This window comes from Bufo gargarizans, unplaced genomic scaffold (genome assembly GCF_014858855.1).
Source record: "Bufo gargarizans isolate SCDJY-AF-19 unplaced genomic scaffold, ASM1485885v1 original_scaffold_1329_pilon, whole genome shotgun sequence".
NCBI lineage: Eukaryota > Metazoa > Chordata > Amphibia > Anura > Bufonidae > Bufo > Bufo gargarizans.
Genome location: NW_025334311.1, coordinates 11,004 through 28,381, shown reverse-complemented (window position 1 = coordinate 28,381; position 17,378 = coordinate 11,004). Strand labels below are relative to the sequence as shown.

General features: G+C 49.2%; 1 protein-coding gene across 2 annotated transcripts in view; it reads right to left on the bottom strand.

Annotated features, from left to right (window-relative positions):
- LOC122923186 (protein kinase C alpha type) overlaps nt 1–15,777 on the bottom strand; it is a 104,107-nt gene extending 88,330 nt beyond the window's left edge. For both annotated transcript variants that reach the window (XM_044273920.1, XM_044273921.1), the window contains exons 1-2: nt 15,665–15,777; nt 6,837–6,919 (exon numbers count right to left, since the gene is read on the bottom strand). In XM_044273920.1, the coding sequence (XP_044129855.1) occupies nt 6,837–6,919; nt 15,665–15,758 (177 nt within the window). In that variant the 5' untranslated portion in view covers nt 15,759–15,777. The remainder of the gene's footprint in view (nt 1–6,836; nt 6,920–15,664) is intronic.
- Nucleotides 15,778–17,378: the final 1,601 nt, after the last annotated feature.

Below are 17,378 nucleotides of genomic sequence, written 5' to 3'. Positions count from 1 at the left end.
GATGACCAGGGTTCGGGGGCGGTCACGTGGTGGCGAGCGGTGGTCGGGCAGGAAGCCACGAGTTCTGAATAAACTGCCGCCATCCGGCAACTAATGGCTTCTAGACACACGAACGCAGGGCAGCGACATCAGCAACTGAATTACTGACTGCAGGGGATGCTGGGAAATCAGGAGTGTGTACAGCGCCCTACAGGACAACCCGGACAGTGGAGCAAAACCTCAGCTCTGCCAGCAGTAACTGTCTCCTGGGCCGGAGCAGTGATGTCACATACATAGATTGTATACAGACCCCCGCCTCCCTCACCGGTGGACACCTGGGACGGTATAGAGGGGGTGATATTCACAATCTGCGGTGGTCTAGGGGGTGCTTCGTGATCGCACCTATGGGGGGGATTTAAAGGCACAGTACGGTCAGCACATCCCTGTGATAACAGGTGGGGGGCCCATCCCTCCAGGACATGACTGGTACGGGGATCGGACACGTTCCATCTCATGCGCTCCGGCCGGGGACAGGAGAAAGTCACACGTCCGGATAAATATCAGGATCATGAATGATGAGTCGGGGGGCGCCGCTCGTCCTTCGCTCTGTGTAATGCAGCCGGGCGCCCCGGGCGATGGAGCCGTTTCGGGCAGCAGTGACCCACTTATCGCAGCCGCCCGGGGACTGCTCTGGACTTTACAAAGGATTTGCAGCTGCCATAATATAATCACGGAATTTATCTGCGGTAATGGATCTAATGGGGGACGAGGGAGGGGCCGCCAAATTCGGAGCCCACCTGCCGCCACCAACACTGCGGCCAAGAGGAGACGCAGCATCTGTATACACCGCACAGTACCACTTCTCTACAGCTGTATACACCGCACAGTACCACTTCTCTACAGCTGTATACACCGCACAGTACCACTTCTCTACAGCTGTATACACCGCACAGTACCACTTCTCTACAGCTGTATACACCGCACAGTACCACTTCTCTACAGCTGTATACACCGCACAGTACCACTTCTCTACAGCTGTATACACCGCACAGTACCACTTCTCTACATCTGTATACACCGCACAGTACCACTTCTCTGGAGCTGTATACACCGCACAGTACCACTTCTCTACATCTGTATACACCGCACAGTACCACTTCTCTACAGCTGTATACACCGCACAGTACCACTTCTCTACATCTGTATACACCGCACAGTACCACTTCTCTGGAGCTGTATACACCGCACAGTACCACTTCTCTACATCTGTATACACCGCACAGTACCACTTCTCTGGAGCTGTATACACCGCACAGTACCACTTCTCTACATCTGTATACACCGCACAGTACCACTTCTCTACAGCTGTATACACCGCACAGTACCACTTCTCTACAGCTGTATACACCGCACAGTACCACTTCTCTACAGCTGTATATACCGCACAGTACCACTTCTCTACAGCTGTATACACCGCACAGTACCACTTCTCTACAGCTGTATACACCGCACAGTACCAATTCTCTGGAGCTGTCTACACCGCACAGTACCACTTCTCTACAGCTGTATACACCGCACAGTACCACTTCTCTACAGCTGTATACACCGCACAGTACCACTTCTCTGGAGCTGTATACACCGCACAGTACCACTTCTCTACAGCTGTATATACTGCACAGTACCACTTCTCTACATGTGTATACACCGCACAGTACCACTTCTCTACAGCTGTATACACCGCACAGTACCACTTCTCTACATCTGTATACACCGCACAGTACCACTTCTCTACAGCTGTATACACCGCACAGTACCAATTCTCTGGAGCTGTCTACACCGCACAGTACCAATTCTCTGGAGCTGTCTACACCGCACAGTACCACTTCTCTACAGCTGTATACACCGCACAGTACCACTTCTCTACAGCTGTATACACCGCACAGTACCACTTCTCTACATCTGTCTACACCGCACAGTACCACTTCTCTACAGCTGTATACACCGCACAGTACCACTTCTCTACAGCTGTATACACCGCACAGTACCACTTCTCTACAGCTGTATACACCGCACAGTACCACTTCTCTACAGCTGTATACACCGCACAGTACCACTTCTCTACAGCTGTATACACCGCACAGTACCACTTCTCTACAGCTGTATACACCGCACAGTACCACTTCTCTACAGCTGTATACACCGCACAGTACCACTTCTCTACAGCTGTATACACCGCACAGTACCACTTCTCTACAGCTGTATACACCGCACAGTACCACTTCTCTACAGCTGTATACACCGCACAGTACACTTCTCTACAGCTGTATACACCGCACAGTACCACTCTCTACAGCTGTATACACCGCACAGTACCACTTCTCTACAGCTGTATACACCGCACAGTACCACTTCTCTACAGCTGTATACACCGCACAGTACCACTTCTCTACAGCTGTATACACCGCACAGTACCACTTCTCTACAGCTGTATACACCGCACAGTACCACTTCTCTACAGCTGTATACACCGCACAGGACCACTTCTCTACATCTGTATACACCGCGCAGTACCACTTCTCTACAGCTGTATACACCGCACAGTACCACTTCTCTACAGCTGTATACACCGCACAGGACCACTTCTCTACATCTGTATACACCGCACAGGACCACTTCTCTACATCTGTATACACCGCACAGTACCACTTCTCTACAGCTGTATACACCGCACAGTACCACTTCTCTACAGCTGTATACACCGCACAGTACCACTTCTCTACAGCTGTATACACCGCACAGTACCACTTCTCTACAGCTGTATACACCACACAGTACCACCTCTCTACAGCTGTATACACCACACAGTACCACCTCTCTACAGCTGTATACACCACACAGTACCACCTCTCTACAGCTGTATACACCGCACAGTACCACTTCTCTGGAGCTGTATACACCGCACAGTACCACTTCTCTGGAGCTGTATACACCGCACAGTACCACTTCTCTGGAGCTGTCTACACCGCACAGTACCACTTTCTACAGCTGTATACACCACACAGTACCACTTCTCTACAGCTGTATACACCGCACAGTACCACTTCTCTACAGCTGTATACACCGCACAGTACCACTTCTCTACAGCTGTATACACTGCACAGGACCACTTCTCTACAGCTGTATACACCGCACAGTACCACTTCTCTACAGCTGTATACACCGCACAGTACCACTTCTCTACAGCTGTATACACCGCACAGTACCACTTCTCTACAGCTGTATACACTGCACAGGACCACTTCTCTACATCTGTATACACCGCACAGTACCACCTCTCTACATCTGTATACACCGCACAGTACCACTTCTCTACATCTGTATACACCGCACAGTACCAATTTTCTGGAGCTGTATACACGGCGCACAGTACCACTTCTCTACAGCTGTATACACCACACAGTACCACCTCTCTACAGCTGTATACACCACACAGTACCAATTTTCTGGAGCTGTATACACGGCGCACAGTACCACTTCTCTACAGCTGTATACACCACACAGTACCACCTCTCTACAGCTGTATACACCACACAGTACCACCTCTCTACAGCTGTATACACCACACAGTACCACCTCTCTACAGCTGTATACACCGCACAGTACCACCTCTCTACAGCTGTATACACCACACAGTACCACCTCTCTACAGCTGTATACACCGCACAGTACCACCTCTCTACAGCTGTATACACCGCACAGTACCACTTCTCTACAGCTGTATTCTCTAGAGTGTTATGACCCATTGGTGGGGGCAGCAGTGGTATGACCCATGGGTGGGGGGCAGCAGTGGTATGACCCATGGGTGGGGGGCAGCAGTGGTATGACCCATGGGTGGGGGGCAGCAGTGGTACGACCCATGGGTGGGGGGCAGCAGTGGTACGACCCATGGGTGGGGGGCAGCAGTGGTACGACCCATGGGTGGGGGGCAGCAGTGGTACGACCCATGGGTGGGGGGCAGCAGTGGTACGACCCATGGGTGGGGGGCAGCAGTGGTACGACCCATGGGTGGGGGGCAGCAGTGGTACGACCCATGGGTGGGGGGCAGCAGTGGTACGACCCATGGGTGGGGGGCAGCAGTGGTACGACCCATGGGTGGGGGGCAGCAGTGGTACGACCCATGGGTGGGGGGCAGCAGTGGTACGACCCATGGGTGGGGGGCAGCAGTGGTACGACCCATGGGTGGGGGGCAGCAGTGGTACGACCCATGGGTGGGGGGCAGCAGTGGTACGACCCATGGGTGGGGGGCAGCAGTGGTACGACCCATGGGTGGGGGGCAGCAGTGGTACGACCCATGGGTGGGGGGCAGCAGTGGTACGACCTATGGGTGGGGGCAGCAGTATAGCGACCCCTGACATGGCGGCCGCCGCGCTCCTTTGGGTCAGTGTGAGGAGGTGGCGCTCGAGGCCTCAGCTGAGATCTACAACATGCACAGGACTGGAACTGCCAAGCCTTTCTTCTCCTCAACATTCTCAAGATCTCTGCTTGCTGTCAATGAACGGTATTATTCTAATTAACATCCAGAGGCGGGTAACCTATCCTGACCTAATACATCTGTAGGTCTGTTACAATGTATCAGTGTACACAATCTTTCAAGAGTTAGTTACATCAATAGCACAGATCTCTGCAGTGTTCTAACAGTTTGTTACAATGTATCAGTGCAGTAAACCGTATCAGCCTGGAGTCCACAGAGGACTGTTGTGGCTCACAGGTCTGTTAGCTGAGGGTTTGTTACAATGTATCAGTGCAGTAAACCGTATCAGCCTGGAGTCCACAGAGGACTGTTGTGTCTCACAGGTCTGTAAGCTGGGGGTTTGTTACAATGTATCAGTGCAGTAAACCGTATCAGCCTGGAGTCCACAGAAGACTGTTGTGTCTCACAGGTCTGTTAGCTGAGGGTTTGTTACAATGTATCAGTGCAGTAAACCGTATCAGCCTGGAGTCCACAGAGGACTGTTGTGTCTCACAGGTCTGTTAGCTGGGAGTTTGTTACAATGTATCAGTGCAGTAAACCGTATCAGCCTGGAGTCCACAGAAGACTGTTGTGTCTCACAGGTCTGTTAGCTGAGGGTTTGTTACAATGTATCAGTGCAGTAAACCGTATCAGCCTGGAGTCCACAGAGGACTGTTGTGTCTCACAGGTCTGTTAGCTGGGGGTTTGTTACAATGTTTCAGTGCAGTAAACCGTATCAGCCTGGAGTCCACAGAGGAGTGTTGTGTCTCACAGGTCTGTTAGCTGGGGGTTTGTTACAATGTATCAGTGCAGTAAACCGTATCAGCCTGGAGTCCACAGAAGACTGTTGTGTCTCACAGGTCTGTTAGCTGGGAGTTTGTTACAATGTATCAGTGCAGTAAACCGTATCAGCCTGGAGTCCACAGAGGAGTGTTGTGTCTCACAGGTCTGTTAGCTGGGGGTTTGTTACAATGTATCAGTGCAGTAAACCGTATCAGCCTGGAGTCCACAGAAGACTGTTGTGTCTCACAGGTCTGTTAGCTGGGAGTTTGTTACAATGTATCAGCGCATCAGCCTGGAGTCTATGGAGAATTGCCCACACTGGGTGTACAGGTACCATACCCTCAGCTCACTGTATGTATGTACTGAATGTTCCCAGTCACTGACAGCAAGCAGAGATCTGTTGGATTTTTCCTGCTGCTGAAGCCTGGTGTGGTTGTTTCTACAAGCAGATGTCGGCCGTCTCGCCTCCTTCCTCCTCCCGCCATTTATCGGATTATCCTCCGAGGCGCGGGAGCTCCCCGAGCTATAAACTCCAGGTTATTACGCTCTTTACGAGCTCTAATCATTACACACAACTTCAGGATGAGCCGTAATTAGAAGAGGAGGGGACGGCGTCGCTCCAGGGCCGCACACATCACAGCTACTTAAAGGGGACCCTCACCCAAGCCCCTCCACATCGGGGGCATCATAGTGAGATGTGGATGCCCCTCCGGGTCTGCAGAAAGCCAGGTGACAACCGCTAAAATCCTCGCAAAGGTGGCCGCATGCTAAGGGCTAAAGGGAACAGGAAATGACACAAGTGGGTGGAGCATGACTACCAGGGGGAAAATAGTTGTCATGGAGACGAGATCCAGAAGCTAGAAAAGATGGGGGATGGTAATTCGGCTATGTCTGGAGTGTCCCTTTAAATACGAGGCCAGCTATAATGGGCCAGTTATTGCGGTTCTGACCAGTATCACCAGTGGCCTCATTAGCTTCCCACTAAAGGATCCTCCAGTGCCATCAATACGGCCCGAGCCAAATAACATATGGCTGTAATCACGGCAGAGGCCGAGAGCGCGGCGCCCCCCAGAGACACATTCACACGTCACAGCGGATAAATATACAGCCTGCATTATTCATGGAAGGTAAAGCACAACCGGCACATCACTCGTCTCCGCTGTGCAGGAATGCAAAATCAGCAAAATACATCTCACTGACAGAGCGTCCCCAGCGGCACTGCTACACCGAGCAGCATCTGCCTGCAGCCTCCAGAATGCTTCAATCCCTCACTGCTTTCCACATCTCTGCTTGCGGTCAGCAAAGGCAGCATTCTTGTTTAAATTAATGGGCTGGGAATCTCTTCTAAACTAAACCTCCTCACACTGCTGAAGGTTCGTTACAATTGTACAGAAACTAGAGAACCCTGACAGATGAGGAGCCTGTAGTGCAGACACCGACCTCCGGAATCTAGAAGGGAACGAAGACCGGACCCAACGTTCATCAGAGGCGCACGAAAATGATCAGCGTACAGCAAGTCACATGACAAGCGTCAGGTAAGTACATCTACAGCGCTGGTACTTACATCTGTGTCCGGCCCTTTATCCGCTCCGGGACAGGAGAACGTGACAAACTCATGACAGCGCTTGTGGACCACGAAGCAGCAAACTGCAACAAGAAAAAACAGAACAGGGGTCAGGATGATGAGAGTATTAATCAGGATGATGAGTGTGATCACTCACAACTTACTTATCCAATACTGATCCTTAATTATATCCTACATTATAGTCCAGAGCTGCACTCACTATTCTGCTGGCGCAGTCACTGTGTACATACATTACTTATCCTGCACTGATCCTGAGTTACATCCTGTATTATACTCCGGAGCTGCACTCACTATTCTGCTGGTGCAGTCACTGTGTACATACATTACTTATCCTGTACTAATCCTGAGTTACATCCTGTATTATACCCCAGAGCTGCACTCACTATTCTGCTGGTGCAGTCACTGTGTACATACATTACATTACTTATCCTGTACTGATCCTGAGTTACATCCTGTATTTTACCCCAGAGCTGCACTCACTATTCTGCTGGTGCAGTCACTGTGTACATACATTACTTATCCTGTACTGATCCTGAGTTACATCCTGTATTATACTCCAGAGCTGCACTCACTATTCTGCTGGTGCAGTCACTGTGTACATACATTACTTATCCTGTACTGATCCTGAGTTACATCCTGTATTATACTCCAGAGCTGCACTCACTATTCTGCTGGTGCAGTAACTGTGTACATACATTACTTATCCTGTACTGATCCTGAGTTACATCCTGTATTATACTCCAGAGCTGCACTCACTATTCTGCTGGTGCAGTCACTGTGTACATACATTACTTATCCTGTACTGATCCTGAGTTACATCCTGTATTATACTCCAGAGCTGCACTCACTATTCTGCTGGTGCAGTCACTGTGTACATACATTACTTACCCCGTACTGATCCTGAGTTACATCCTGTATTATACTCCAGAGCTGCACTCACTATTCTGCTGGTGCAGTCACTGTGTACACACATTACTTATCCTGTACTGATCCGGAGTTACATGCTGTATTATACTCCAGAGCTGCACTCACTATTCTGCTGGTGCAGTCACTGTGTACATACATTACTTATCCTGTACGGATCCTGAGTTACTTCCTGTATTATACTCCAGAGCTGTACTCACTATTCTGCTGGTGCAGTCACTGTGTACATACATTACTTATCCTGTACTGATCCTGAGTTACATCCTGTATTATACTCCAGAGCTGCACTCACTATTCTGCTGGTGCAGTCACTGTGTACATACAATACTTATCCTGTACTGATCCTGAGTTACATCCTGTATTATACTCCAGAGCTGCACTCACTATTCTGCTGGTGCAGTCACTGTGTACATACATTACTTATCCTGTACTGATCCTGAGTTACATCCTGTATTATACTCCAGAGCTGCACTCACTATTCTGCTGGTGCAGTCACTGTGTACATACATTACTTATCCTGTACTGATCCTGAGTTACATCCTGTATTATACTCCAGAGCTGCACTCACTATTCTGCTGGTGCAGTCACTGTGTACATACATTACTTATCCTGTACTGATCCTGAGTTACATCCTGTATTATACTCCAGAGCTGCACTCACTATTCTGCTGGTGCAGTCACTGTGTACATACATTACTTACCCCGTACTGATCCTGAGTTACATCCTGTATTATACTCCAGAGCTGCACTCACTATTCTGCTGGTGCAGTCACTGTGTACACACATTACTTATCCTGTACTGATCCTGAGTTACATCCTGTATTATACTCCAGAGCTGCACTCACTATTCTGCTGGTGCAGTCACTGTGTACATACAATACTTATCCTGTACTGATCCTGAGTTACATCCTGTATTATACTCCAGAGCTGCACTCACTATTCTGCTGGTGCAGTCACTGTGTACATACATTACTTATCCTGTACTGATCCTGAGTTACATCCTGTATTATACTCCAGAGCTGCACTCACTATTCTGCTGGTGCAGTCACTGTGTACATACATTACTTATCCTGTACTGATCCTGAGTTACATCCTGTATTATACTCCAGAGCTGCACTCACTATTCTGCTGGTGCAGTCACTGTGTACATACATTACTTATCCTGTATTATACTCCAGAGCTGCGCTCACGTGTATGTACATGCTGATAATGTGCTGTATGGTGGAGGACTCTTCCCGCTTCCTCGGAGCCGGCAGGTGTCTATAAGGAAGCGTCTCCATCGCGGCCTCCCACTTTATCAGGAGGAGACAGATGGTGCAGCGCGGAGAGTAACGAGGCTTCTTCCTTCTGCCTGTGAATCATCATCTCCTCGTAGTGTTTTCTGCCAAATACTCCGTAATTAATAAACGTGACACAGCAGCGCTCTTAGCGGCACTGTGCAGGATTGGAGCGCTGGGGCCCACGTGTCGGCAGCGCGCTGCAAGGACTCTGCTCAATCATCTGTGTCAGGAGACTCCCAATGTAAAGAGACCCCCCCCCCCCCTCCAGGTGACAGCTGCAGCATTGTATGATATATAAAGAAGGGCAGTGGATACTAAATGTAAATGAGGGGGAGGAGTCAGATAATTGAGGTTAACTGGAGTGTCAAATGGATGCGATTTTGCTGACCCCGCCCTCTAATTATAATGAGATGACTCTGCTGACCCCGCCCTCTAATGATAATGAGATGACTCTTCTGACACCATCCTCTAATAATAATGAGATGACTCTGCTTATCCCACCATCTAATAAGGAGATGACTCTGCTGACCCAACCCGCTAATGATGAGATGACTCTGCTGACCCATCTTCTAATGATGAGATGACTCTGCTGACCCCGCCCTCTAATGATAATGAGATGACTCTGCTGACCTCTGCCCTCTAATAATGAGATGACTCTGCTGACCCCGTCTTCTAATGATGAGATGACTCTGCTGACCCCGCCCTCTAATGAGATGACTCTGCTTATCCCACCATCTAATAAGGAGATGACTCTGCTGACCCAACCCGCTAATGATGAGATGACTCTGCTGACCCATCTTCTAATGATGAGATGACTCTGCTGACCCAGTCTTCTAATGATGAGATGACTCTGCTGACCCCGCCCTCTAATGATAATGAGATGACTCTGCTGACCTCTGCCCTCTAATAATGAGATGACTCTGCTGACCCAGTCTTCTAATGATGAGATGACTCTGCTGACCCCGCCCTCTAATGAGATGACTCTGCTGACCTCTGCCCTCCAATAATGAGATGACTCTGCTGACCCCGCCCTCTAATGATAATGAGATGACTCTGCTGACCCCGCCCTCTAATAATGAGATGACTCTGCTGACCTCTGCCCTCTAATAATGAGATGACTCTGCTTACCCCGCCCTCTAATGATAATGAGATGACTCTGCTGACCTCTGCCCTCTAATAATGAGATGACTCTGCTGACCCCGCACTCTAATGATAATGAGATGACTCTGCTGACCCCGCCCTCTAATGATAATGAGATGACTCTGCTGACCCCGCCCTCTAATAATGAGATGACTCTGCTGACCCCGCCCTCTAATGATAATGAGATGACTCTGCTGACCTCTGCCCTCTAATAATGAGATGACTCTGCTGACCCCGCCCTCTAATGATAATGAGATGACTCTGCTGACCTCTGCCCTCTAATAATGAGATGACTCTGCTGACCCCGCCCTCTAATGATAATGAGATGACTCTGTTGACTTCGCAATCTAATGATGAGATAACTCTTCTGACACCAGCCTCTAATAATAATGAGATGACTGCTGACTGGCCTTCAATTGATAATGGGATGACTCTCCTGACCCCGCCATCTAATGAGATGACTCTGCTGAACCCGCCCTCTAATGATGAGATGACTCTACAGACCCCGCCCTCTAATGATAATGAGATGACTGTTTACCGCTCCTGGTCTACACAGTAAAGCTGACAAGTAAGCTCCAGAAAAAGGAAATGTCATCCTTCAGTTCGCTGTACAGTACTTATGTGGACAGTCATATTTACAGATTACAAAGAGGAAATGTATGGTATACCATGAAACCAGAATGAGGACCCCCATGCTTTACACTGCAGGTCACAGAAAATGGTGTAAAATAGAAGCAAAACATGAAAACCCCACAAACATTTCATCTATGGCTACCATCCGCTGCAGTCAGTACAGGGGGCAGTGATGCAGTAGAGCGGTCTTGTGTCCCAGTACCCGGCAGATTATTTTAACGAAGCCCCGGACCCCCGCCTGTGCTCAGCCTCTGCCCAGGTCAGGGCGCTGTGGTCTAAATTCCAGTTCTGGCAGCGACAATCCAGATAATCTCCAGGCTGTACGGACGACAGGGACAGATGGCATGGGGACGTTCGCCATGTGAAGTGGGCAGAAAAGGCAAAACTCTGCGAATTAAAGGGAAATGAAGAGCGTGGCGGCGTGCCACTAATCAGCGGGATCCTCATGACCGACCACATGTCGTCCACACGTGTAACATCTGCAAGATGAGCGTCCGAAATGACCCCAATCACTCAGCAGGAGCTGATCCTCAATCTGCTGCGTACGACCTGAACTGGGCTCCGAACCCAGCCTCCAAACTGTAACGGGTCCCTTAAAATGGGAGAAATGGACGTATATTATACACATGCCCTCCAGAGGAGGTGTATAGAGGAGCCGGGACATATACTATATACACGTGCCCTCCAGAGGAGACGTATAGAGGAGCCGAGACGTATACTATATACATGTACCCTTCAGAGGGGATGTATATCTGCTCGGGGCCACAAGGGCGATCGCTCGGGATTAGAGGCTTGTATAATAAATACATTTCCCCGCAGGCAGCGCGCCGCTGGTGTTGTGCCTTCCCCCGGAGGCAGACACAGGTATGTGGATCTCAACACAGTTCATGGCGGTGCAAGGTTTTTCAGGTACAATACAGCGCTCTGTGCCCCCCCCCCCCCCCCCCCCATGATATAAACCTCCCGCTTGTCATATAACGAGCTGCCCATTGTCTCGCTGCTCCCTGGCGCACTGTACCCAGGGACGGCCGCACGCTCCGGGAGGTCTCCACACCTCTGACAATGCTGATCTGACATTATGGAAATCAATAAGAAAGTAAAAGCCATCCATCCCGCTGAGGAGACGGACGCAGCCCGTAAACAGCTCAATACCATGGCGGTCAGACCGGAGGACTATCTGCACATCATTACACAGACCTGCAGGGGTCGCCCCACCCTCAGGATACATCACAATCAAACCCACTTTCCCCTCAGAGCGGGCACCGCCTCATAAGTGAGGGCACTGTTATCGTCAGTGTTAATGGAGGGAACCTCCAGGGACACGTTCTGCCTCCTCTTTCCGGCTCGTCAGATAAGACTCTGACCACAAAATACAAAACAGATGAGCACGAAAACAACAATGGACACGCCACTCCGAGAAATACGAGGAAAAAGGCCATAAACTAACACAGTCGATACGACTGACGAGTCCGCAACTGACGAGTCCGAGGGGCATCACAGAGGGCACATTACAGCACAATAAGTGATATCCTACACACTATGGCGGCTATTAAGGCTCCTCCACTTAATCTATATGATACACGTTCTAGATAATCCATCTTCACTGGCGGTTCAGCTACTTTTAGTCAGTAATCTTCATTCATTGCTGTTGGAAATCCGCTCTCTCCATAGACAATAGTCAACCTGAACGAGCAGAGCTGCAATGCAAAGCAAGAGGGAGGGTCAGAGCACCCGTCAAAGGGGAGCCCATGCACTGGAAATTTCGGACTCGTCGTTCACTCTATCGGTGAAAGTTGTCCAAATCTGCAAACCCCCAAACTGCTAAGTGAGAAGAAGTCTAACTAGCGTCAAGCAAGTAGACTGCCGAGCGAGAAAACTGGCAAACACTAGGCAAGGAGAAGACTATCAAGCAAGAAGAAGAATATTGAGCGACGAGAAGACTGACAAGCACCGGATGAGAAGAAGCCTGCCGAGTGCCATGAGAGAAGACCACCAGGGGCGGTGTTCGGGCTGCAAGTGCCCAGGGTCGGTGTTCGGGCTGCAAGTGCCCAGGGGCGGTCTGTCTTCTCACATAACTCCTTCCCAGCCTGTTTCTTGGTCCGCCCCGTAAGCCCCTTGCGTCATGCAGTGTACTGGCCGAGATCCCACGAGTGCGCAGTTCACCACCGGCCGGGCATGCGCCGGTGGGATCTCGGTCAGTACAAAACAGCGTTTTTACCTCTGTTGAACTTCAGAACAACACAACAAAAAGGTACCATTTGACTCATGTATAGTTATGTTACAGCGCTGTGTAAGCGGTCTATAATGTCAAATTGTGGTGACAGACTCCCTTTAAGTGAGGAGAAGACTGACGAGCAAGGGGAAGACTGACAAGCATCGGACGAGTAGAAGCCTGCTAAGTGCCATGAGAGAAGACCACCAGGCCGGAAGATGACTGCTGACCAGAGAAAAATCCGCCGAGCGAGGAGAAGAATGCCGAGCACGGAGAACACTGGAAAGTACCAGGCAAGGAGAAGACTACCAAGCAAGGGGAAGGCTGACAAGCACCAGACAAGGAGAGGCCTGCTGAGTGCCATGTGAAAAGATCACCAAGCAGGGAGATGACTGCCAAGCGAAGAGAAGACTGCTGAGCGTAGGGAAGACCACAGAGTTCAGGGCAAACAAGGAGAAGACTCGCAAGCACTATCTAAGGAGAAGACTATCGAGCAAGGAGAAGACTGATGAGAAAAGAGAAGACTGCAGAGCACTAGGCGAGGAGAGTACTACCGAGCAAGAGGAAGGCTGACAAGCACTGGACGAGGAGAAGCCTGCTAAGTGTCATGCAAGAAGCTGGAAGAAGACTGCCAATCGAGAAGACTGAGCCGAGCGCAGGAAAGAATGCAGAGCATTAAAGGAGAAGATTGGCAAACTCCAGACGAGGGAAAGACTGCTGAGCATAGGGAAGACGGCTGACCGTAAAGGAGAAGACTGGCAAACACCAGACGAGGAGAAGACTGCCGAGCGTAGAGAAGACTGCTGACCGTAAAGGAGAAGACTGGCAAACACCAGACGAGGAGAAGACTGCAGAGTGCAGGACGAGGAGAAAACTGACGATTGAGCCTCTAATTGATACTACTAACTTAACAACTTTTCAGGATAACACTCATCATTGCCCTGTGTATCGCCTCCACAAATTTCTTGGTACAGAAATTTGAAAATTACTGACAAATCTTGAAAAACTCAAAAGTTAGAGAATAAAAAGGAAAAATATTCTGAATTTAGAGACAAAAAGAGAAAAATAAAATAATTATTACAAATAAAACTGGAGATCAGCTGCACCCCGCTCATTGTGTGCAGAAGACGTGAGCGCAGACAGGGAGCAGCACAATGCGCCAGCAGCAGATGTCGGTTATTTGGGATAATTACCATCCTGATCAGCAGGGCTCATGTCTGAGTCTGCAAAAAAGTCTCCCACAAATGTCTCTGTGCCAAAAATTCACATCCAGAGCAGATCTGCTAAATGAGCGAATAATCAGCCCAGACTTAAAGGTGGACAGTATTATTAGGTCTATGATTGATGGATATTCTCTCAAAAGTGACAGCCAGAGAAAGAGGAGTCCACGGCTATACACCAGAGTACAGTACTCACATGTAATACTCTGAACCAGCAGCGTCACTGTATACATAGTGTAATGGGCAGTGGATGAGGACCCACCAAGCCAACCAACCCCCCTGGGCTAGTTCTAAGGGAGTTACCCTGGTTTTCACAGGCATCTGGCCTTAGCTGCAGGGAATGCACCAGACGGCTACCTCTTTGAGTAGTCCCGGTGTAGTTGGTTCAGAGACACTAAGGGAACAAGTAATACTCGTAGTCAGGTACTGACTTCGGTCAGGGCTGGCAGAGTTAGTATGTATCTGTGAAACTGATCCGAGGTCAGTCCAGGCGTGGAGGGTCAAAACAATAAACAGGCAGAGGTCAGTACACGGGCAGACAAACAGAATAGGACACCGTCCCTAGAACTATCTAGCAGAATACCTAAAGCTCAGGCACCCTCTCACCACAGGGTGATGACCTATGCTCAGGAAAGGTCACCAATATCAGATCAGCAGTTTGAAAGATAGGTCATAAATATATAAAATAGTAAAAAACAGTCACCCCTTTAATTACCCTGACAGCAATAGACTTGGGAAGAATTAGGACATGCGCAGGCTAGCCCTTTCACAGCCAGGAAGCGCACACCGTATGGGTGGGGAGAACGGAGTGACACAACTGCTGGAGCGGAACCAAGATGGAGAAGACACGTGGTCAGAGGTGGAGGCCCGTTCCTGGAAACATCCTCTGAGGGAGACCTCACCAAACATGAAGCCTCCCAGAAGACGTTCTTCTGACTCAGGGGAGAAAGCTACGGGAACTCACAACAGTCATGGCGAACTACGGAAGACACAGAACATGGCGGCTGCTCCACTGCTCTTGCACGCACGGCCATCTTCTCCTTCTGTTCAAAGCCAGGCAAAACAAACATCACGCCAAACTCCATCCGATTCAGGTACTTCCCAGGTTTCTGAAGGGCATAATGATCTACATGAACCACCATCCTCAGGAGTCTCTAAGCTTCAGGCCTTCCTCAACTTCTTACATGCAGACCTGTCACAAGCCATGAGACCACTCAATGCCTCTATACAGAAGACGTGGACAGAGGGAATTGGATCCAAAATGAGAGAATTTTCCACTTGATGCGCATTACAATCCAGAATCACATGAAAGCTAAACTCACCGATCTAGAAGACCGATGAAGGAGGAACAACGTTACCTTCAGGGCGATCTCTCACCCAGACTGACCTCTCGCCATACCTGTCTTACCAGATCTGCACAAGACTGGATTGTAGATGGAGCACACAAACAAATGGTAGAAAATACAGCAGGAGATGTCTTGGCAGGCATTCATTTCTATCACGTGAAGGAGGATTTGATGACCATAGCCAAAATGCTGAACCCATTTCCTAGTCCTTATCAACAAGTCTCTTTCTACTCCGATCTCTCAGCAGCTTCACTGCAACTTCCACGCCAACTGGCACCAGTTACGGCTTCTCTCCGCCAGCATAAGATTCTTTTTGTCTATTCATCACTAGTGAAAGTAAGCTACATGTCATTAGATGGCATGTAACCTCTGTCCCAACGGATCCTCTGTCCTCCTGAAAAACCTGCAACCATCACTGCTTCGTGTCCCTGCGGGTGTGACACTGAGGCAGTTCCGTGAACCATCCAGGCACCGAGGGATTCATTCTGCGAGGGGCAGACTTCTGAGACTTTGTTCTCATGATAGATATACATTGGTGTTCACAAAAACAGCAGTCCGACATCATGAACCTGATAAGCCACTGTTTTTGGTAGAAATTATATTTCTACGCAGCAGATAATTGACTTGTCAGTGCAGAAGAGGAATAAAAAAAACAGCCCAATAATCAGGACGTGCATCCCGCTCATTCTGAGGAATTGAATCATTAATGAAATGGGCTCAAAATAACAGCAGTGAGGAGGTAAAGTGGTGAAGACATTCATTCTGTGGAATAACAGGTGGTAATTTTGGCCCTGATCTAAGGTAGGTGGGCGGCAGATGTTGCAGATGTTGGCTATAGTGCATTTCCTTCTGAAATACTGGGGACAATGGGTTGTCCCAGACATTGTTCTGATGAAGAACAAACTCTGATTAAAAGGTTGGTTGCAGATAACAACACATATAGAGAAGTGCAGCAAATGATTGGCTGCTCAGATGAAATTATCTCAAATGCCTTGACATGGCAACCAAAAGCTGAAACACGCGGAAGGAAGCGGGGGAGTGCTGCTCGATGGATGGACGAATATCCAAAATGGCAAAGGCTTAGCCAATGATCACCTCCAGAAAGATGAAGCAAGATCTGAAGTCACCAGTGAGCCCTGCTACAATCAGAAGACGATGAAGTGAAGTCAATGATCACCTCCAGAAAGAAGGAGGAAGATCTGAAGTCACCGGTGAGCCCTGCTACAATCAGAAGACGATGAAGTGAAGTCAATGATCACCTCCAGAAAGGAGGAGGAAGATCTGAAGTCACCGGTGAGCCCTGCTACAATCAGAAGACGATGAAGTGAAGTCAATGATCACCTCCAGAAAGGAGGAGGAAGATCTGAAGTCACCGGTGAGCCCTGCTACAATCAGAAGACGATGAAGTGAAGTCAATGATCACCTCCAGAAAGAAGGAGGAAGATCTGAAGTCACCGGTGAGCCCTGCTACAATCACAAGATGATAAAGTGAAGCCAAGTTACTTGAAAGAACTCCCCACAGAATCCTGAAAAAAAGACATGTCCTGAAGAGGTTAAAATCTGCCAAGGAACACATTGACTGGTCCAAAGAGAGATGGATCAACATTCAGTGGACTGATGAAAGCAGAGTTAATCTTCTTGGGTCTAGAGGCTGCAGTTTGTCAGACGCCCCCCGAGCACTGAATTCAAGTCACAGTCCACGGTAAAGACAGTAAAGCATGGTGGGGCAGAAATCCTGATATGGGGATGTGTCTCAGACCATGGATC